At 43.6% G+C, this 24,094-nt stretch overlaps 1 protein-coding gene across 1 annotated transcript in view; it reads right to left on the reverse strand.

The window, feature by feature from the left end:
• SKOR2 (SKI family transcriptional corepressor 2) overlaps window positions 1-21,431 on the reverse strand; it is a 39,842-nt gene extending 18,411 nt beyond the window's left edge. The window contains exons 1-5 of the mRNA XM_065935174.1: window positions 18,843-21,431; window positions 17,763-17,826; window positions 17,366-17,440; window positions 4,975-5,040; window positions 4,498-4,596 (exon numbers count right to left, since the gene is read on the reverse strand). Coding sequence (XP_065791246.1) covers window positions 4,498-4,596; window positions 4,975-5,040; window positions 17,366-17,440; window positions 17,763-17,826; window positions 18,843-21,431 — 2,893 coding nt within the window. The remainder of the gene's footprint in view (window positions 1-4,497; window positions 4,597-4,974; window positions 5,041-17,365; window positions 17,441-17,762; window positions 17,827-18,842) is intronic.
• Window positions 21,432-24,094: the final 2,663 nt, after the last annotated feature.

Below are 24,094 nucleotides of genomic sequence, written 5' to 3' on the forward strand. Positions count from 1 at the left end.
AGAAGTAATCTTAAAAGGAACTTGGAAAACAGATTTTTTTAAAATAAAAATCTAAAACGATGACATGAGTAACACCTACAAGCTAAGTTTTTCACAAAGCCTCAGTCATTAGCGCTTCCTTGTTGTAAACTACTGGCCTTTCTACTTGGTTCTCTCAGTGCCATGAATTTGTCATCATATCTACAAATCCAAGGACTCAATTAATGAGTCCTCACTAGTCTCCTTTATCAGTGATCCAATCTCATCTTCATTATGAACTTTAATCTCTTTGAATATGACACCAAATCTTATATCAACCATTGATTGAGAGTACGCTATATGCCCACAATTTGCTGGGTGGTCAGCAACAAAGACTCTTTCCTTATCTTATTTACAATACTGTCAGGCGGAGGGTGAAAAAATCAGTGAGAAGCTAACACAAAACACCAGTGGAACTAGGACTTCAGCAAAGAATGCATACTGCAAGAGCGGGAAGGCTTCCTGGAGGTGGCGGAACTTGAGAAATGTTCCACGCGATGAGGAGCACCTAGACGAGGGAGTTTTTTGGACTAGAGAAACAAGAGGTGCAGAGGTGGAAAATGAGGGATGAGGGCTGTACATGGGGTAATGAGCTGAACAGGGGGAGAAGTGGAAATAAGCAGGGTGGATGGGGTGATTATGGAGGGTTTTAAACGCGAGTCAGGAGTCAGATTAGTTGCAATATGATCAGCAACAGAGAATCACTATAGGGGGTGGAAGATGTGGCACCAAAGTAGATTTTTAGGAAGGCTGGGCTAATGGCAGCAAGCAGAAAGAGCTGGAGTGGGGAAGAGAGGTGAGGACCTAGGGTTACCCCCTGCAGCAGTGACATGAGAGAGAGGGGAGGGGGAGTGAGGGCCTTCTCCACTGGTGACCTCATCCAGAAACCTTTTGGCAGGTCCCAGGTCAGGGCTAGGCTCTGAGGTTACACTGATGGCTAGTGGCAAGACAGTAAAATGACTGAAAAGCTACAGCAAAGGCCTGAATGCTGTCATAAAGGAAGGTGCCGGGTGCTGGAGAAGGGAGGAAGGAGAGATTCACTAGGAAAAGCAGATACAGTGTCATGACAAAATGATGACTGGATTTGCAGCTGCAACAATGATCAGACCAGTCCTCAGTGGGAGAGTCTGGTGGCATGCTGGGGGCAGGGCCTCTGACCATTTACTCCTATCCAATTAAACACAGGATGTCACTGCAGGACGTGGGACCAGCTGTGCCACTATCACCTCAATGACTTTGACAGAGGTGGAGCTCCTCCTCATCCATTTCCTCTAACTCTTCTTTTTACCCAATTCTAGATTACATTTCTCCCACCTTTCCTGAAGATCCCCTCCTGACTTCTCTTCGGTTGTCTGCTCAGTTGGACAACTAAACGGAATTGTCTTGTATCAAAACCAGTTTCGCTGCCTGTCCCATCCTCTATAACTATAGCCTGATAAAGCTCTAGAAGTTCTGCTTTCTAATATCAGTTGCTTTACTGTAAAGCTCCTTTAGGAACATAAGTATTATACTTAAAATGGTAATAGTAACAACAACTCATATTACTATGCATCAGTCACTATGCTAAACACTTTATACATTTTAATCCTCTCTGCAATGCCACAAAGTGGGTGGTAGTATTGCTCCACAGTTGAAAAGGAGGTCAGGTAAAAAATCTGTCTAAGGTCACTCTGTGGGGAAGTCGGGGTCCAAACCTGGAGACCCAGCTACTAACCACCATGCTCTGTATTCTACAGATGCTTTTCAAGAACTCAATGCTAATGAATAATCTCCTCTTCCTCCTCCCGCTTCTTCATCACCATCACTGTCACTGCTGATGCTATCAAGCACGTATCCTATGCTAGGGATGTTCTCGGACTTTCACGTGGATCCTCTCATGAAGCCCTCATCTTTCTATGAGACTGGGGTTATCTGGCCCATGCTACAGTTTCCAAGGTCCTACAACCGGAGGTGGCAGAGCCACAAGTAGCTCAGGGGATTTTTTTTTTTTTTTTTTTTAAATATTATTTTATTAGTTGGAGGCCAATCACTTTACAACATTTCAGTGGGTTTTGTCATACATTGACATGAATCAGCCATATAGTTACACGTATTCCCCATCCCGATCCCCCCTCCCACCTCCCTCCGCACCCGACTCCTCAGGGTCCTCCCAGTGCACCAGGCCCGAGCACCTGACTCATGTAACTCAGGGGATTTTTGAGTCTGGAACTGTAAGTCACAGGTGATAACAGCCTATGTCCCCAGTGTTCTAAGGGAATTAGATCTGAACTGTCCTGACTGAATCCACCTCCCGGTAAAACTCTCTGGCTGGGTTTCCTCTCTGCTTCCTTCTGATGTGGCTTTACAAAGTTCCGTCCTCCCCTCTCCACCTGAGCGAATCTAAATCTGTCGGCCAGCCTCACGGCCTCTCACGTTTAGTTAACAAGCACATAATGGGCATTTGCTATTTTCACTGGTGTGAAATTAACTGCCTCTTTGTGGTGGGTCTAAACCACGCATTATTCAAACTTGGGTACCCACACCACTTCCTTGGTCAGTGGAGTACACTGCAGATAAAAAAGAGTAAAACTTTTCTGTTGTTGTTTAATCGAAGTGTTTCATATACATGGCAACACAGAGGAGTCATCTTAATTCACAACAAAAGGATGAGTGATGGGTCTGAATGGAAACTGGGATCCCAACTTTTGAAAAAAACAGAAACATCTACATGGTTTATGATAATTAGTAAGAAATGTGTAAATTACTTAATTTCTTAAAATGATTTTGTTTTTTCCTGGCTGTGCCATGGCATGTAGGGTCTTAGTTCCCTGACCAGGGGTTGAACTATGCCCCATGTAGTGGAAGCACAGAGTCTAAACCACTGTGCTGCCAGGGGAGTCTCAATTCCTTGAAACAGTTGATCAACTTTTATTAGTGGGAAAAATTATGGCTATCCTGGCTTCACAGGGAGTTAGGCAGACACTCTGGGGACTCACTGGGGTCTGGATCCAGTCTGCTGGATCCGCAAACTCAACAATTAGATAAACATCAGCTTAGAGGGGACACAAATCACTCAGTGTCTACTCACTGCTGCAAGGATCTGTATAGTCGTTCATAAGGTACATTTTTTTTAGAAACTGGAGGATCCTGGATTCTTTGGAAGCATCTGTTTTTTAAGGTCTCAAAGATATTTTTACTATGTTCCTCTTTTTCTTAGCACTACAAATATCATGATCCTAACACACTATCTAGAGCTGTTGGTCATTCTCTTCCCTTTGATCTTATTCTAAGCCACAGCAAGCATTCTCCAAATTCAAAATACTCAAGTATCATCATGAGCTCCAAACCTCCCATGTGGATACTGACAGAGCCCAAACTTGGCCAAATCTGTTGTTTCTTGTGGCTAGAACTCTCTTCCATCATGAGCCCTCTTCATTTTTATCCCTGCTAAACATTCTGGTATAACTTAGTCTGACATGTTACCAGGAACCCAGTACTGTTCAAAACTGCTACCCAAGAGGGCAAGTCTTTCAGTTATGCGGACGATTACATTTGAGAAGCTCTGGCAGACCTTTGTGTTCCTACTATTAAAATTGCCACAATTACTGAAAAGTCTTTTTCCAGATATTTGCCTGTGACTCTTGCCCAGGAATTATCAACATGAGTTTTCTGATTTCTGGTTTAACAAACAAAGGGTACTGACATGCTCAAAGTGTCCCAGAAAAAAATTAAATATGTTTACATATTATTTTATTTCTCACTTTCCTCTCTCTGGAGAAAGGAATATGACTAAATGAAACTTCAAAAAGTTTGAAAAACACTACTGTGATTTACTTGGTCATAGATGAACTTTTTGGTCAACCCAGTACTTATCTAAGAGTGATTCAGAACATGACTGGAGAATTTAAGAAATCCGGACACCTATCATAGGTCTTTCTGAAATTCCAGGACTCTGCAAGCAGAACCAACAATTTTTATGCCATAATTTCTTTTGCCAATAAATCTGGAATGAAATTTTAATGCCAAATATGGATGGAGAATCTCAAACTACTAAAATTATACTAATTTTAATTAATAAAATATAGGTATATTGAATTGTTAACTTTTAAATCTTCATATTTCAAGTACCAGGCAGCTCTCTAGCACTATCTGAGAAAAGCTATTAACTATTCTTTTGTTTTTCCTACCTTAGAGAAAAAAACACTTGAGTAGTTTGTTTGTTTTAAAAATATTAATATATTTAAATATATCTATATATTTAAGGGTATATTTGCATACATGTTTTAAATGTACACAATAGGTATATGCACAAACACATATCTACCAATATAATTAATACCAAAAGGTTCTTATAAGAAATTTTATCTGTGAGCTGATAAAATAAATAACAGGCTAAAATTTCCAAATACTAAAGAGATCACAGGAAGATCATGTACTTACACTGACTAATAAAAATGTTATCAAATATCATAATGCAATGAAATAAAAGTGATTTCTTACTGAATACTGGGAAAGATGTATTTCCTTTTAACACTTGGAATTCTTGTTCGAGTCGTCTCCGTAAATCTATTTGTTCAAATAAAACCTTCTGAAGTTCTTCTAATAAAGAAAAAAAAGAGTCATTTTACTAATCTTTACAAATAACTCTCCAGAGAACTGTTATATATGGCAATTTATTATTATAAGACAAAATATTTTACTAGTTTAAAAAGTGTTGCATAGACATAGGATAGATTTTGTGCAGAAATCCATGAATATAAATCAATGTAATATATTATTTTAAAGTATTATATTACAGTGTCATGTATTGATTGATATGTATGCATTAATCTCAATTATATCCACCCAATGGTCCATATATTATTCATATGTTGCTTGTCAAGCTTAAAATATGGTGTAGAGCAAAAATATCCTCCTATTATCTCTTTAGTCTTTTAAAGCTAAGAGAAGTTCCACAGAATTAAAACTTTTCTTTACCTTTCCCCATATTTTCTACATCCTTTTTGAGTGAATGAGGCGAATTCGTCTCCTGTGTGTGTTCACCTTGTAAAAAAGGAGGAAAAAATATTAGTTTTGTGTAGACTATTTTCTGCAAGTTTTTACTTTCACTTTCTGTCTATCTACAAAAGAGTGCATTTAATATAACTTCAAAGTGGAAGTCCTCAGAGCCAGATGCTGTCCTCATTTGCTCCTGTATCCTTCCCCTAAACCACGGCGGGGCGGGGTTGGAGGGACAGAACTGAGGTCAGAGTCCACCTACACCACGATAGTGGTTCCACGAAAGCACACTCTCGATGTCACCGCATCCCGGCCCCCATCACCACCCAGTCTTTACCACGATGCTAACTGTTAGAACAGCAAAAGAGGAGGTTGAACAGTCGACATATCTGGTAGAAGTCTGATCAGAGTCCCTCTGTTTCTAGAAGCGAAGAAGCCTGCTGTTAATTGGAAGGCCCCCAGGACCAGAAGAAGAAGCCTTCAGTCTTCTTGGGTCACCAAAGTGGGCAGTGAAGAAGAAGTGGGAGGAGGCTTTAGCTGTCCCTGGGAGAGAATATATGAGACTGCTGTGTGTGTGTGTGCGCGCTAAGTCACTTCAGTCGTGTCCAACTCTTTGTGACTCCATGGCCTGTAGCCCACTAGGCTACTCTGTCCATGGGGATTCTCCAGGCAAGAATACTGGAGTGGGTTGCCATGCCCTCCTCCAGGGGATCTTCCCAACCCAGGGATCAAAGCAAATTGCAGGCAGATTCTTTACCCTCTGAGCCACCAGGGAAGTGGTTTCCTAATAATTGATAGGTTGTTTAAGAGGAAATCAGCCTAAGTGAGAGGTGTGAAATAAGTCATGTAACTTTGTAACAATCACATGCTTACTGATGATAATTTCTTAACTATGATAATTTCTTAATTACTCATCTTCAACCATACAAACCATATTATGGATAGAGCTTAGATTGTTGTTCTTAACTATTTTGCAGGTGCTAACTAGAATGATAGCACGCCAAGAAAGTGTATAGCTAAGTCATAAATTGAGCCTATATAATCCAGAAAACATAAGCAAAGAAATGTAATCATTCAACTATTTTAAAAATCTCAACTTGCTATCTGCAATTATCCAAATAATTTCATTAAGCTTTCCATTTTCATCTAAAGCTATGTGGCCGTCCAGCAAATGTGCTCTGAGGAGATTTCCTGAATGCCCCTCCTCTCTCCCTTGGGTTAGCTCTTCTGTGTCCCTGGTGCTATTTCCTCGCAGCCTTCTGCACCTAGGAGGCAACGTATTATTTGGAGGCAGGTACTCTATCTTTTCTGTATGGCCAGTGCCTATTACAGTGCTAGACACATGCCAGGTATTCAATAAAGTCTTTCCAACTGTCACTGAAAGGGACCTGGGCAGTCATGAATTCTAAATTATAGCACAGATCAGATGGATCATTTCAGTTCTCTTCTCATTGTTTTTTAATTTTCCTTCCTCAGCAAGAAATAGAATGGAAGTGGTCCTGGGCACCTGCAGGAATACTGGAAAACTTTACTGTGAAGGTAAAAATTTCTGCAAAGAGGAAAGAAGAATTTCTTCCCAAAGCAGCAGCCTATAGTATCAAGGACAGACAGATAAATCTTCCACATGATATTATAAACAGCAATTCTGTGGCTTACCTGATGACTGTCAGGAGTATGTGTGTGCAGATGAGCATGTGTGCATATGTGTGCATATGTAAATACAAATACACAAATATTCACAAGTATGTGCACAGTTATGGGAAGGCGCTTCCCCTGGCTCCCCATTGTTATTAACATCCAGGGCATACCTGAATTCTTTAATGGCAGCCATTTTCTGTATCATCTAGATCATATTTGCACAAACTCATTCTCACTCTCATCTGGGATATTACCTCTCTCTACAGACTTTTGAATATTAATACTTTGACTTTCTTCTCCATATAGTAAAATAATGAGAAAATATTTACAAAGTATTTTACATACAGATCTCAATATAATTCCTATAAATTACTATTATCTAAAAGAAAGGCTTCCCTGGTGGCTCAAGTGGTAAAGAATCTGTCTGCAGTGCAGGAGACCCAGGTTTGATCCCTGAGTCAGGAAGATCCTGTGGAGAAGGAAATGGCAATCCACTCCAGTATTCTTGCCTGGAGAATTCCATGGATAGAGGAAGCCTGGTGGGCTACAGTCCACCAGGTCACAAAGAGTCGGACATGACCGAGCAGCTAACACTAAAAGAAGAGTAACCTGAAGGCTGACCACAAATCATACATACATAAATCAGGAATGCGTGCGCATGTGTTAAGTTGCTTCAGTCATGTCTGACTCTTTGTAATCCTATGGACTGTTGCTTACCAGGCTCCTCTGTCCAGGGAAATCTCCAGGCAAGAATATTGGAGTGAGTTGCAATGTTCTCCTCCAGGGGAACTTTCCCACCCTGGGATCGAACCCACATCTCTTACATTTCCTGTATTGGCCACTAGTGCCACCTGGGAAGCCCCATAAACTAAGAAAAATGGTATTTAAAAATGAAGGTAAATTCATATTATGTGCAGCTTTGTCTATGTTTACTTTAGAGTCAGCTAACCAGTTAAACTCATAGATGTTTCATATCTACATGTTGAGGCTGAACAAGAGATAAAACGAGCGTGCACACATTTCTGTACCTATCTACAGCACATAGTGAGAATTCATCATTCTACAACTTCCCCAACCACTCAACACATGATTTAAATGAGACAGTTTCTGAATAAGCAACTCTAGAAGCCATTTGCTTATCACATTATAGACCAGTTTCTTTTTGATCTATTAATGTATTTTGTGGACTATTTACCTTATATTACATTTCAACTAGATAATTAATTTCAAAAGTTAATATATGATATGTAAAAATGCATATCTTTTCCACTTCACAGTTAGTAAGTTTACATGTCTATGAAGCATTAAACAAATAGGTAGTAAATGAAAACTATATAAATAACAGGCAAATCTACTGGTAACATAATAAAGTTTTCATCTACTTCGTAGAGGTTTTAATAATATTTTATATCAGTGTCTATTATAAACAGATATTTTGCTACAGCTTCTCAGGAAAATCTGCCAATTTTGAGTTCGGAAGGTTCAAATGTCTCACTTACAAAGGGTTTTAAAAATTCGGTCAATGTTAGGTAAATAAGGAGCATAGAAGCTTCAGTTGCCTTTTGTATATCCTTTACTGGACGGTTGCCTTTTGTATATTACTAATCTGTGAAAACCAGATTGTTAATGGTGGTTAAAAATGACCTCTGGGAGCCTGGATATGTTTGTTCACTACTACTGCTAATGTTTTCCATCTGGCTAAAAGAAAAGAAAGCAGTCTAATAGTAGATTAAATAAATGAGATTTAGTTGACAATGAACTTCCCATTTTTATAAATATTCCATCAGGTTAAATGCATTTTACTTTTCCAAAATTAATGAATGGGTTTGGAGACATCCCAAAATGAAAATGCTTACTATCTTCCCATTATATTCTCCCTTAAAAAAAAAAAAAAGTTGCACAAAGGCCAGGGTGGAGGGGGGCATAAGATCTTAATGATAAAGAAAATGGTTGAAATAGGTTAAACTTGGAGAATGATGGATAATTCGGGCATAAAATGCATAAAAGAGCCACAGCTCAGGATGAGGCTACACAAATGCACATTCGTGGCGTTGCCTGTGAAGCCTGCTCGCCCCAAGAGGGTAGAGACAGCACGATCGCACATCAGAGAAACTACACTTCTGCTGAGTGCAGCGGAGCCCAGAGAGCCTGGAGCCACATGGTTCCTGCTTCCCTGGTCTCTCCAGGGTCCTCTGGGACCAGGCAGTCCCACATCGCCACCCGACCCCTGGTTCTGCCCTCACGCACACAGTCATTAGAAATTGGAAGTACAAGAGAGATGGATGTGAGCATTCGCCATGCCAAAGTAGGCACGAGCAGGAAATAGCAGATGAAGGGTGAAACTGGAATATCCAAAGGGGGGAAAAAACCCTAAAAAAGCCAATAGATTGACCAGTGCTACATTTCAAGGCACAATGGTAAAGACTTTCTGTTAAACATCATGGCACACCTCTGCTCGAGACCCTGTAGTGGTCCCCTGTGGCCTACACTGCATGACCCACTCCAGGTTCTCCAGTAACCCTGTCCCATCCAGCTCCACCAACCTGAATTTCTCTGTCACTAAGCACAAACCCTTTCCCCAAGGCAGACATCTGCTGGCTCTGTTTTAGGTGGTTTCTCTTTCCTACGGTGCACCCCCCCTAGTCCATCCAAAATCAGAAGTCCCCCAAGTGCCACTGACTCTTCCCTACACTAGTTTGGTCTCCCTCAGCTAGAAAATCTGCTTTCTGAAAGCAGAGGAATCCTGCTCTACAGGTAACCCCCAATGCCTCTGCTCTAGGGAAGGGTACGGATACATTCTACAAATGCTTGTACTTCATTTAATCGAATCTGCTTTGTGAAAGAAATACAAATTAATGTTATTGTGAAACTCCAATTATCATAATGTTTTTCAAGTACTAACTCATTCCTACAGACCAAAAAAGCATACTTTGATCCATTGTACAGTCTAAGATTTACTCTATATTTTCAGTTTACTGGAGAAGTTTGTGATTATTTCAATTTTTGTTTCTATCTGACATTTGGAAAATTTCTTCCAGGGACAAACAAAACTATAGCACTGAATGTTAACCAAGACATGAAAATGCTAATTCACATACACGTCTGCTGTGGCCTCCAACTGCAAAAAAAATCTTACATTTTTTAGAGCTCATTTAATTTGAAGAGCCAAATGAGTAGGTCAGATAACTTGTTCTGTTTGTTGGTGGCTGTGAGATGGGAGGAAAAGTTGATTAAATAGATATTATGTTCTCAAGCTAAACTTAAATTCAATAAATAAGATCATTTAAGTCCTGTATCCTGTATGCATACAGGGCATCTAAGTACAGAGGGTACAATATAAAATGCCTGACATTTGGATGAAGAGTAAAATTGTTGGCATTTGCCTAGCCCTCCTTCCTTCTCCTTTCAATCCCACTCTGCTTCCTACTCCTTATCTTGGCTGTCTCCCTTTTAAAGTCTCCTCTGAGCCTGCAACCTGCACCCTGTGGCTTTACCCCAGCCAGCAGCCCCAGCGGTTAGCAAGTTGCTTGTCTTTGAAAGGTCCTTCTGTTCCCCCAGGATGGTTGTTGACAACAATTGATGAAAAACATTTGGAGAAAATACATTTCAGAAAATGCACACTGAAGGGTAAATTTAGTCAATGAAACTATTGTGGTTTGGGGCTGCGTCTATACATGAGATACACATGCATTCTAACATTTGGATGAGGAATAAAAATTTCATCCACATGTTTTTGTCATTCGTGGGGACTCATGTGCTACCATGGGTGTTCTGGTGCAGAGGAATGGACCCTAGAAGAGAAGGCAAGATGTGTACGCAAAGCTTCTTGTCTGCACACAGTTCCCGGGGTCCTGTCGTGCCCTCTGGGCTGAGGTCCTGCACTCTGCCTCCCAGCAGCCCCAGCACAGGCCTGGCATCTGTTGATTGAGAGTCTCTTATGTATGTTTTACTTGTGAAGAAAACTGAATTTTCATAATTAATCTTAGTTTTATAATCTGACGTTAAGACTTCTGGAAGTTCATTTTTTGTTCCCCTAACAATCTACCTGAGAGGTACAATTTGGATGGGGTCAAAGTTAATCTACAATTTATATAACTGGTACTTTGAACAATAATCAAGATTTAGCCCAATGTATGGTTTAGAGAGGTTTTTAAGAACATTTTGCATTAAGGCATTAAAAAATCAATTACACAGAAAGCAAGGTTAAGTAATTTTCTCCTCTATCAGTGGGACGTGGACTTGTGTTAATTTCTTGGTGTTAAAGTCTACATTAAACTCCTCCCCTGTGACTTTTGGCACTGTAGTGAGGTCACAGAACAGAAGAGAAAAGAAAATCAATACCACTGGAGAGGGTATGCTATAAAATGAGCTAACTAAATATTAACTCCATTAACCAAAAAGAATGAACAAGAGCAAGATTAGTATCGGTGGGTTTATAGTTTGTGATCAAAATTTATCGTGAGTTGCATACACATTGCTTCTTGAATCAGCATATCACATTTTTTTGATTAGTGAATTGTGAATTCATTTAGAATTCTCTTGAGTTCTAGAACTTGTCAATTAATGCTATTTTTAATTTTTTTTTTTTGGAGAGTTTTAAATTGTCCTTCTCTGTCTCCTTGAGTTGCATATATCTTATTAAAAGCCACAAAAAGAAAATGTTTGCATAAATAAAAAGAAATTTATATCTGAAATATGAGGATTAGTTCACTTCAAATACATATATTTAAATACATGAAGTCATTGTTCATAAAAATGTTGGTAGTAATTTAGAGGTGTATAATGAGACCCAAAGTAGTCAAAGTCATCTAGTAGGTGAGAAAATTAAAACTCAGATCTACCAGTCTATGCTTTTTAGAAATTTTTTTCTTCTTTTACTTAAAAAAAAATTCATAAGCGTGTTTTAAAATAGAATGGAATAATAAATCCGAGTGCCTCATCTGCTATATATTCATGAGAAGCGTAACTGCTTCTTTCTATGCTCAGGAATCCGTCCATAGCATATTAAGTACACTAGAGAATCATACCAATGAAAATCAAATTGATTTTAAAACTTCTATACATATAACAAGATGCAGCCACGCTGAGAGTCCAATGGTGCTGGCGTTTCTACACAATGAAAGGGATTGAAATCGAGGATGACTCCACTTCACGTGATTTCCTTGACCTGCAATAGCTTTCAGCTGTCTCACTGGCTTACCCCGCTGCATTCAATTTCAAATCACTTAACTTCACTGAAGTTATTCAAAAAGGATATGCAAAACTTGACTCTAGGATTGCAAGCAAAATGCTGTCATTTAAACTTTTGAGTAGGTAATATTTTGACCAAACTGGCATCCCCCTAATCTTATATTACTTGGCTTTAAAGCCATGGGTCTTATTTTAAAGAGACCTATAGAGAAAGGTTCTGGATTCTGGGTGATTTTGGCTGCTTAAAACTTTGTTTGGTCCCTCTAATTACAAAGAAGTATAATATCTGCTATGAGTAAGGTTAATGACCACTAATAGGAAGGATTTAAAAAAATCATTTAAAAATGTAATTTCTTTGAAATTGCTGAAACGTAACAGTTACCAGGGGCTTCCCTGGTGGCTCAGTTGGTAAAAGAATCCACCTGCAATGCAGGAGACCAAGGTTTGATGCCTTGGTTGGGAAGATCCCCTGGAGAAGGGAATGGCAACCCACTCCAGTATTCTTGCCTGGAGAATTCCATGGACAGAGAAGCCAGGTGGGCTACAGTCCATGGGGTCGCAAAGAATCAGACACAACTGAGCAACTGACACTCACTTTCACTCAACAGTTACCAACAGGGCTGAAAGGTGGAACAAAAGCCAAACTTAATTAAAATGGTGAACTAAAAAAATGAACTAGAACTAAATACTGTTGCTAAACTGAATCTGTATTAGGGACAAATTGAACCAAGTGTCTATCTTTATGTTTAGAAAAAGGTCAGAAATCTCCTGATAAACTATAATTATGATTGTCATGGGAGTGAAAAATTCATGTAAAAATAAAAAACTGCATACTGACTTATTAGGTAGTTTATAAAGACATTTCATTATTCTATATTATACTATATATGCACAGAAATAAAATACTGATATTATCCAATAATGATGATTGAATTAAACCCTGGCTAAAGAGACATATGGCTATATAAATCTTATTGGCTGTTATATTGTTTTAGATTACTATAGTATTCATACTGTCTTATAGTTCATACATTTCCTCTTTTTTATTGAAAGTAACTTGAGAACAGGGACTGGTATTGATTCTACCTCTGAATCTCTAGAGCCTGGAGAAATAGCTAGCATACAGTAGGTGTTAAAAGACGCTTGCTCCTTGGAAGAAAAGTTATGACCAACCCAGACAGCTTATTAAAAAGCAGAGACATTACTTCTCCAACAAAAGTTCGTCTAGTCAAAGCTATGGTATTTCTGGCAGTCACGTATGGATGTGAGAGTTGGACTATAAACAAAACTGAGCACCGAAGAAATGATGCTTTTGAACTGTGGTATCGGAGAAGACTCCTGAGAGTCCCTTGGACTGCAAGGAGATCCAACCAGTCCATCCTAAAGGAAATCAGTCCTGAATATTCACTGGAAGGACTGATGTTGAAGCTGAAACTCCAATACATTGGCCACCTGATGTGAAGAACTGTCTCATCTAAAAAGACTTTGATGCTGGCAAAGACTGAAGTTGGGAAAAGAAGGGGATGACAAAGGATGAGATGGTTTGATGGCATCACTGACTCAATGCACCTGAGTTTGAGTAAGCTCTGAGAGTTGGTGACGGACAGGGAAGCCTGGCATGCTGCAGTCCATGGGGGTCACAAAAGTCGGATACGACTGAGCGTGTTCTGAAATATTTGTGGAGTAACTGAGTAAATAAACAAATGAATGCTATCATGTACATGTGGAAGTTAACAGTTGTTACATGGGGAAAAATAACTCCACTCACTAGCAAGGTGTTCTGGATAAAGCAGTCTATTGCTACCACTCCAAAGCACTTCATCACAAGGCTTCATAATTTTTTTGGTTCATCTGGATTTTTGACACTTTGCTAAATGAATGGATTCTTGGAGTTTGATCTTAAGTAAGTACCTTAATACCAAAACAGGCCAACTGGGGCCTCCCAAATGGCTCAGTGGTAAAGAATTCGCCTGCCAATGCAGGAGATGCAAGAGAGCAGGCTTGATCCCTGGGTCAGGAAGATCCCTTGGAGGAGGAAATGGCAACCCGCTCCAGTATATCTTGCCTGAAAAGTTTTATGGACAGAGGAGCATGGTGAGCTGCAGTCCATGGGGTTGCAGAGTTGGACATGACTGAGCAAATGAGCACGCACGCATAGATCAATTGAGTGACCATTTTGGGATTTTCTCCAATGTGTATTGTATTGTGAAGACCATGAATTGATCTTCCCTACAAGCATGTATAGCCAAAAGTATAGCAAGTCCTACAAAAGCCCAAACTCCCTAACACTTTCTGGTGTTTAAAACATCATTTCTACAGGCTCGGCAAAGGAACCATGAGGATGAAATTCTTGTGACCCCAAGATTCCAAGATAAATTTAAAAAAATATATTCTTCACCCAAACATTTGTTCATTTCAATAATATATTTTCATCTCTTTCACGTCCCACCTGTCTCCCATTCAATACAGGACAATAATAATATGATATAACCAACTATCTACATGCTTCCCTGAATAATGTGAGGATGAAATTGTAATATGGAAAATCGATGTCGAACAAGTTTCTCTGGGAATCTGTATCAAATTAATTATTGTGAGGGAGGGACCAGTAACAGATCAATAGTATGACTAGGTGTTATTACCAACATAACTATTGACTGTACCGCCCCGAGTTCCAGGCACTGAGGAATTTTTATGTGAACACAGATCCTGACTGTACTTTTACTTCCTTCCTTTTGGCATTCGTATTTCCATCTGAACATCAAACAACAGTCTAGTCTGTGGTTTTGATCCACTCTTGCTATCATCCTTGGTTCACCCCTTCCAAGGCCAGGAGGAACTCATATTCAAATGGAACCAGCCCAGTCATGAAAATTGGAGGAAGACAAAGAAGAGAAATTCAGTTTTTAACAAATCTACAGAGACTATTCATGTATACAGAATCAAGAAGAGGTAATTCAGTAAAGAAATCAATATGTTCTAATACATTTAGATTTCTAATGGGTATACACATTTGTTGAAATGTTGACTTAAAATTTTTATAAGAATTATGAATACTAGCTATTAAGGACAAGGTAGGAAATTAAAGTTTCAAAAAGATGATTTCAGATTGTGAAACTTGGATCTTCTCATTAAATCTATGAAAACTATTTTAACAATTTAAACATCAAATTATACCACAATTTTGTACAAATTATTGATACCTCTTTAAAAACTATGTACATTTTAAATCTTTTATAGAATATTTATAAAATTTTATTTTTATTTTCTTTAAAACTTGCACCCAGAGTTAGAGCTTAGATGCAGAGAGACTTCTAATGAGCTATGCTTTAGCGAAATGAAGTCTCATGTGAATTATTCCCTAAATGTGTTATTTTATATTAAATACATATATAGTATAATTTGAACTTTAATATCACCAATAGCCAAAATAAAAACTTCCAAACTTAGGAAAAACAACCTTAAAATTAAGCATATACATTACAAAGTACTAATTTTAACAAGCAACATGAAATTAAAACTTGTCTTAAGTAAATGAAAAGTGGGATTCCCCATCCTGTCTCTGAGTAGGTTATACATTATTTTAAAAATATAAGTCATTGCTATTTGCAAGTTTTCTCATTTATTAGACTTTGAGCTTCATGGGAATGCTCAAAGATAGGGTTGTACATAAAATAAAAACAGATAAAAATTCCCCCCAATTGACAGAGCCACTAGGATGTGACACTGCTTTTAAACTCTTTCTGAGTTGTGTCTATTTTGGTTAGAGAGGAATGGGAATTCTCTTAAGTACTCAATGGTTGTACAACACCGACCTAGCAAAGGTCTCCATCCACATCAGCTGTTGAAACAGCTCGATTAATTTGTATTCACTAGGATACATATAGACTCCCATCGGTGGTTTCCAGGCATGGGAGAAATTGGGCTACTTTTAAATTTATTTTTAGCTATACAGAGCTGCTAAATATCATTTGATCTGAGGCTGAGGAACGTTCTCAAAATTGTTTTTTTATATTCATGAATGTGTTGTTTCCAGTGGCTATTAATTTCTACACATATCAAACAAAGAAAAGCAATTGACTATCCAGAAATGTCTGGGAAATGGCTAGATATTAGAGAATCAATTGAATAGAATTATAAACCCGTGTGTGTGTGTGTTTGTGCAAACCCACCAGAAATGCCTTGGTAGCAATCCTCTCCATTTCAAGCCTCAATTTTGTCAAATATCACACTTAGGGAAAAGGTAGTTCCTGGGCAAAAATCACTGCCTTTGTGACTTTATGTGTGCACTTTAGAAAAATCCACATTAAAAAACTTTATCATGTTAGACACAGAGCAAATTAGTGAAAGATGATTTAAAAATTTTTTTCTTAAAGGGTTATACTTTAGTGTGAAAGTGATAAGAAAAACACTTAAAATGTGCTAACAACTAGGTAAAATCACAAGGCACAAAAGCCAGCATTGTGAATTTTATGGAGACTTGATGTGGCCAAAGACATACCACTAAATTATTCTCAGTAACTCCTTAGCAAAGTCAACCCAAACTGGATGTTGATCGATATTTATATAAAATATTCAGGAAATAATTTGGAAATATCTCATAATATATATAGCTTTCTTCCTATGATATATTCAGGTTTTTTTTTTTTTTTCATTAAAATAGATGTTTTTGCCTTTTGCCATTTAAAGTATTGAGAAGTTTCCTTTATGAGAAAATAAAAACAAAGGTTTGGAGACCTTTTTCATTGTACTTTGCTGTTATATAAGATTTCTTTAAGATCCTATTTTCTTTATTTCTGCTCCCCACACCACTCTTTCTCCTTCTCCCTCACTTCCTAGCTTGCTCTCTCTGTCTCATTTGACAGGCAAATTTGCAGACATTGCCGCAGGATAACAACCTCGTTTGACAGTCAATTAACCGTGAATAGTCAAAGCCAAGGCAGTTTGCATTACATAAATGGAAAATTAGATTCCTTTTTCCCAAGAAACAAAACCCTCTCCTTAAGACACTGCAATAGACAACTTAGTATCAAAACTTCTAATCACGTCTTTCCCAAACCCCTTGGAGACATTTAGCAATCAGTAAAAGGTGGTTTCATTTAATTTGTATAATGTAATTTTTGTAAATGTATTATACATTTTGTGTAGAGATCATTATCATGGAGATAATATAAATGTTGGCATAGATGTCATAAAACACCTTTAATGTCTTTCTGACAGATATTAAAAGCAATAAGCTGTGATCCTTTTTAATGGAAGGTTTCTAAGAGAACATTTCAATTATTGTCATTTTATGCTTTTCCAGCCTGTTTCATTGTGTAACCTGATATATTTCTGAATTTTCTTCTGAAATATGCCCAGCAATTAATAATCTTATTGCTATTAATGTCACTGCTTTCCCATTTGTGCTTTTCTTAGTTATATCTACTAGGAATTGATTTTTTTATCTTTACCCTTGTACTAAATATTCAGTCTTTTGATTATGAATTTCAACCCTTCTCTGTCATCTGACTACTCATTCCTTATATTTGTCCCAGCCTACCTGATCTTTCTCTCCAAAAATCTCCTCCCGAAGCATCAGAGTCTGTGATGAAAAAGCTATGCTCCTTGTTCTTATCTAGAAGCAAACAAAACACAAAATCTACAAGTGATCTATACAGACAAGTGGGAAACACAAATATCCAAGAATTTTAACATGTATCTGTGTATGTTTTGAGTACTAACACCATTTAACAGTGCTGTTATTTGAAAAATTGTCATTGCTTGGAAACTACAGAAATGCAGCTCTTTAAAACATAAATTGTGACATTAAAAAAAACACATAAAATACAGTGGATGAAAACCCACAGAATGGCTGTGTGAGCAGGAAAATGCTGGGTATAAGTCTCACAGAAACGGTTAAATATGGGAAAGAAAACGGGGAGGTTATTTTCTTTTACCTGAAAAGTTGTTGTCGTCCTTGGTAGATAAAATAACTTGATTATTTTCCTTAGTTTTCTGATTCTGTATGGAGAAGAATTAGACACACAAATCAATGCCTGGATGAAACCATATGCTAATGTCAACAGTCAGCAGGAAGAAGCATCAATAAAAGTGACTCCGTGGAGCCTCAGGAGACTTCATTTTTTTGATGATTATCTTCTTTGAATAGTTATTGGGCTTAAATACAAGTGCAGGACTCCATGTACCTGCCCTATCCTTTACGAAGTAGTATGTTAAATATGCACCTATTATACACTCTGTAAAGGAACATGCCACATTATTTGGCACATCCACACTACATTAGCACTTGACTCTCAAGTCCCTGAGAGTGCTTTCTATGCACACTTGAGTGAACACTGAATGCCAAGCCACTTAAATTTAACTTTGGTCTTCAGGGGTCCTGGGTAGCGCTTTCTCCTGAGTGGAGACTGGTTTGGGAGAAGCCAGTCTTGTTAAAGAGCCTGTCTTTTGTTTTACTGGACACAATATCTTACAGAAGGGTTCATTCTGGCTAGAGCTCTGGGGTTCAAGTATCCATTAAAGCAGTTCAAATGAAACTGAACTTAACTTTTGAAGTCAAGGTATTTTTGATCTTTTGGGGTCATGATTGGGGGAGGCACTGAATTATATAGAAGAAAAATGATAGGATTATTCAGACTGCACCACTTTTGTGGCCCCACTGCTTTTGGGGGAACTGCTCAGGGGGGCGCCCCGGCCTTGGGCCAAGGAGATCGGTAGACTAGAGGAAGGACTTGGTCAACTTAGGGGGTCTTTCCCAACTTCTACAAGCAGCCAACTTAAACACAGGAGGAAAAAGAGGCCCCAAGGCCTTCCAGAGGCTTTGTAAGAGAGAGACCTTAAACCACATTTTATGGAGGACCCTTGGTAGGAAAGAAGCCCTTCCAAACACACTGAATATTTCATTTCCGTGGGGAAATCTGGTGATTCATCTTTCCTGCGCATATGTAACCGATTCAGCCTAAAGGTGCATTTAAATAATAATAATTAGCTAGAAGAAGCCTAAAGGGGATATTTACATCTTTGTAGGAGGGCTGCTCCTCCAGTGATGGATGGTGGACCGGGCTGCCGGGGCTGCTGCCGAGGCCGCCGCTGGGTTTCTGCGAGGCCAGCGGCGGGGGCGGCGGCGGGGGCAGGTCCGGGCCGCCGAGGTCACCCAGTTTCCCGTCCTCCTGCAGCAGCCGCGAGGAGTTCAGCGCCAGCGGGAAAGCCCCCGCGGCGGCCGGCGGGCGGTCCCGGCTGCTCCCCTTCTCCGACAGCCCTCTGCCCTGGAGGAATCGGCCGCCGCCGACCAAGGGGTCCCCTAGCAGGACCCCCGTCTCCTCGTCTTCCTCGTCGTCGTCCTCGGGCTCTCGACCTTCCTCCTCCTCCTCCTCCTCGCCCTCGGGGGGCTTGTGACCCTCCACGTCCACCTCCTGCTCCTCTTCCTCGTCGTCCTCGTCCTCGGAGCTGTCCTCGCTGGGGTAGCTGCAGCTGGTGCCACCGGGGGACAGAAGGCCTCGGGGGTGCGGCTGCGGGGCCAGCGGCGGGGGCGGCGGGGGCGGCGGCGGCGGGGCCGCGTGGTGGCGCTCGGAGCCCGGCTCGTCGGGCTGCGGCGGCAGCAGCAGCAGCGGCGGCGACGGCGGCTGCGGGTGGTGGTGGTGGTGGTGCTGGTGCGGGGGGTGGTGGTGGTGGTGGTGGTGGTGCGCTGGGGCCGAGTGCGGCGCGCCCGCGGACGCCCCGTGCAGCTTAGCCAGGCTCTCCGCGTCGTCCTTGCCGCCCACCGGCCGGAAGGCGCTCGAGTGGTGGTAGCTGCCTCCGCCGGCTTTGCGCCCCTCCAGGAGGTGAGGGTGGGGTGCCGCGGGGCCCCGGGAGCCCCCGGGGCCGGCTCCGGCGCCCGCGGCCACCGAGCCGGGGTCGGCCGGGGGCGTGGAGCCCGCACTGCAGTCCCCGCCGCCGCCGCCCGGGGGCGACTCGAAGAGCGCGTCGCGGGGCCCCGCGCCGCCCGCAGGAGGCGGCTGGCCGGAGCCCGGGCCGTTGGCCACGACCGGCGGGGGCTGACCCGGCGGGGGCGCCGCTTCGGCGCCCGCGCCCGCGCCCGCGCCGCCGGGCTCGGCCAGGTCCAGGAAGGCCTGGCGCAGCAGGGCCGGGCTTTCCCCCAGCGCGCAGCCGAGCGCCGAGGGCGGCTGCGGCGGGGGCTGTAGGTACGTGGGCACCGGAAGCCCGCCCGGGGTCCGCGGAGGCCAGAACATGCAGAAGGGCGGGTAGAAGGCGTCCTTGCGGCCAGCCGGCCAGAAGAGGCCCGACAGGCCGGCCTTGGGCGCCGCGCCCGCGCCGCCTGCACCCCCCAGGGCCTCGGCCGCAGCGCCTGCGTCCTCCTTTTTGTGGCACAAGCCGAAGGCGGCGGCGGCGGCTGGGAAGGTGTACGGATGCGGGAAGAGGCCCCCGCAGCCCGGGAACTTCTGCAGCACGCCCCCGAACGAGCCCTTGCTGGGCACCGGGATGACCGGGTAGCTGCGCGGCCCTTTGGCGCCGGCCGCCGCGCCCGCGCCGGTCACGCAGCCGCCCCCAGGGCCGCCCCCGGCCGCCCCGGCGCCACCCGAGGCCGCGGCCACCGAGAGGCTGGCGGCGGCGGCGGCCGAGAGGCTGGCGGCGGCCACGACGGCCGCCTCCTGCAGCGAGTCGTCGTCGTCCTCGAAGCGCGGCCGCTTGTGATGCGGGGCGTGCGGCGCGCCGGCCAGCTCGGCCAGAGGCGGCGGGGGCGGCGGCGGGGGTGGCGCCCCCAGGAGGTGCGGGCCCAGGAGCCCCCCGCCCCCGGCCACCGCCGCGGCCGCCGCCACCGCGGCCGCCTTGACCGAGCTGAGAGGGTGGCAGGCGGGGTGCGTGCCGGGCTGGGGCAGCGCGCGCTTTCGGCTCCCGCCGTTGAACATGGCCTTGACGTCCTCCCAGGCGAAGACGAGCTCGTCCTGGGGGCTCTTGTCCGTGAGCTTGAGATGACGGCGCCACGAGTTGAAGTTGGCTGCGTCCGGCTGCGTGTACTTGGCGTCGGGCGTGCGGTGGGAGTGGAAGATGAACTTGTTGGGCGAGAAGTACATGTTGCAGTAGCTGCATTTGATGCACTTGGCGCGCGAGCTGTTGTAGCGCGCGGGGATGAAGCTGCCGCGGCAGCCCCAGGCGCACTCGTGCGAAACGTCGAAGGCGAAGTTGTCGGGCAGCTTGGGCGGCCTGTTTTCTCCTAGGAACGACTTGCACAAGCGCTCAGCCTCGCGCTTGGTGATCATGCCGCAGCGGCGCGAGGAGATGGGCATGGCCCCGGCGCGCCGCAGGATCTCCAGCTGCACCGGCGTGCACTGCACGCACGTGATGCCCAGCGCCACGCGGCGGTTGTGGATCTCGTTGTAGCTGAAGTTCTTGAGGAGAGTGTTGGAGATCTGCGCCAGGCACAGGCGCTCCTGCCCGTCGATCACCAGCGACACGATGGGAATGCCGTAGAGGATCACTTGGCCCACCTGGTTGGGTTTCAGGTTGGCGTGGCCCGGTCGCGGCTGGCTCAGCGCGTCGGGCTGGAAGGCGCTCGACGGCGATGCCAGCAGGATGTCGTTGGGCCCCGGCAGCGGGCTGGAAGCCATCTCCTCCGCCGGGGAAGCCCGGGCCGAGCCCTCCGGGTCAGCCTTGGAGACTGGAAGGGAAAGGAGAAAGCGTTGGCTAGAGCTCTTCAGTTTACCAAAGAGAGGGGTGGGTTGTGCGGTTAACTGAAGAATTGTCATAGTAACGTCCTTTGGTTAAGATATAATTATCACTGGGCAAAGGGACCAAGTTTCGGACACAGGGAAGTCCTCTGTCTTAAATTTCTTCAGGTGATCCTTTGGAAACGCGGGGATTTGGAAGTACTTCAGTTCTAAATATCCCACGTAAATTCTTCCTAAGAAGTAAATTCACTTCCTAAGAAACTCAAGACCTTATCCCGGATTTATGGAAGCCATTAGAATAAAATGGCATGCCTGTTAGAAATTAGGAAGTAATGATGAGAAGTGTAACTAGGACAGGTTACAGAAGTTATGGAAAGCTGAGGCTTGACCATTGAAACCCAAATTGTAAAAGAGAGACCATTCACATTTGCTTGAAAATAGATTGATTTTGGTTAAAACAATAAACCCAAGCCTTTTAAAAAAGCAATGTTTGTGGTATCTGTGGTTTCCTTGGCGGAACTTCACTGCTGGTTGAGACATAGCTCATTAAAGCAAACGAAAGCCCTTCTCCCTGATCTTTGCCATTAGATATTTTGATACTTCAGTTAGAAATTTTGGGGGAAAATGTACAAAGCTATATGCAAGGTTACACCAAAATAGGTGTTTCAAGTTTTCTAAAAGCTACTTGCAAAATTGAGTGGTTCTGGCTCTAATAGGTCAATTAAAAAGATGAAGTTGTAGAGTTGAAAATATTGATACTGTTTTCCTGTCATTTCCATGACAATGAGCAAGTAAGTCCAGGCTAGAGTGTTAAGCCCAGAATCAGTGCAAAGAAACTGAACAGTCTTGGGGATCCTTGCTGGTGGGCCTGAAAAGGCAAATTTAGGTGTAAGGTGAACCACTTTCTGTGACATTTCTTTTTCTGATTTGTGTAGATACCTCTTCACCTTATACTGGGAAAACGTGCCCCGCGGTAGGGATAAACCTTGGCCTTGATAATCTGTGGGAGGGCTGAAAGCCGAAGCCCTGGGTTGGGCCTGCAGTAAAATTCCTGTCATCTCTTGTCAGTGGGGTACTTAATGGGGGAAAACAGCCAGTAAATTGAAAATAACACCAAAAGCAAGCGAAAGAGACCTTTGTGACGACACTAAGTCAAAACAAGCAAAGTGGCTCATTCCCCGAGAAACCGACGGTGACCTTTGCACAGCTACTTGTCCAGGGCAACTGCTAAGACTATGGTTTGCCCTGGAAAATCACAGGTGGCAGTGGCATCGCCACCCTCCCCCAGTCCACTGGAGTTCGTCACTATAGAGATTTCACTGAATACACTAGCATACCGCTTTACCCAGATGGTCTTATCCTTGTCCTCTCTGGGTTCCTGTGACGTCTATCCTGACAACCTTCGCCCTTCTGACCTCTGGATCCTCAGTTCTCATTACATTCTGTGGCCTCCAGGAAGGGTGAACAAACGCGATCAACGAGAGGAAAGCTGGGCTTGTCACTTCGGATGGATCAGTATTTCCAGGGGACAGGGCGTTAAATGGCACCGTGATACCTGGGCCTGAAATAACCAGCCCTAGCTCTGCCAAATGGTCCTTCAGAGCTCATCCCCGCCCCTAAACAAGATTCTCATCTTATTAGACCCTGGGATAATGGCAACTCTTGCTCCGGAGCGGTGTGCTCAGCAAGCCTGGCCCTATCGCGGAGCTGCTCTGCGTTAGAGACCCGCCGCCTCCGCAGCGCTAGATCGGGCAGACGTGTGTCCGACTGGGTGTGATCCAATTTCACCCCAAGCGCTCCCAGAAACTCCTGTCAGAGCAGAGACACAAACAAGAGCTTTAGGTAGGGAGTTGTTTTTTTTTTTTTTAAGTGAGTGAAGGAAGAAGAGACAATTAAAAGTTGATCCGAGGAAGCTGTCGAACTTCCTTATCCGACTTACGAGCCAACGACCCCCAGCTAAACTCCCCTGGCTCCCAAACCAATCACCACCGAAGCCTTCCGCTGCCCCTCAACCTCACCGGGAAAATCCCACCGCTGGGGATCCCAAATCATGGACCGCGAGCTGTGCGCCGAGTGGGGGCCGGCTGGTTCCGGCAGTACCTGGTAACCCCTAGCTGTCTTTACTCGCGTGGCTGCGGGCCCATCTTCCGAGGTCGCTCGGAGGCGAAGCATCCAAGCGGGTCCTCGAATCCAGCAGGCGGGACTTCGGAGGGCTCCGCGTGCAGATGCTGGCGCTCGTCGGCGCTAACGGCGTTGGTACCCCGGCCGGCTGAGAAGGACCGCCCGAATTGCGGCGGGGCGTCCCCTCGACCGCAGAAAGTGTGGGCGCGCTGAAACCGCGGCAGGCGAGCCCCAGGTGGAGCGCAGTCTGACAGCGCCTTTCTCTGTCTCTGAACTCGTGTCGGACCGAGGGGACGCCACCCAGCGGGCAAGGTGACGTCACCGTCTCCCTGACACTCCACATTAAAGGGCTGGCATGTTACAGGGAGGGAGGAGGGAGAGCGAAAGGCAGAGCGAGCAGATCCTTTCTCAGCAGGCACGAAAGCTAACACCTAAACCCACCCGCAATCGACAACAGCCTCTCCAACCCGGAGCAAGCGCAG

The sequence above is a fragment of the Muntiacus reevesi genome, chromosome 4 (assembly GCF_963930625.1).
Source record: "Muntiacus reevesi chromosome 4, mMunRee1.1, whole genome shotgun sequence".
NCBI lineage: Eukaryota > Metazoa > Chordata > Mammalia > Artiodactyla > Cervidae > Muntiacus > Muntiacus reevesi.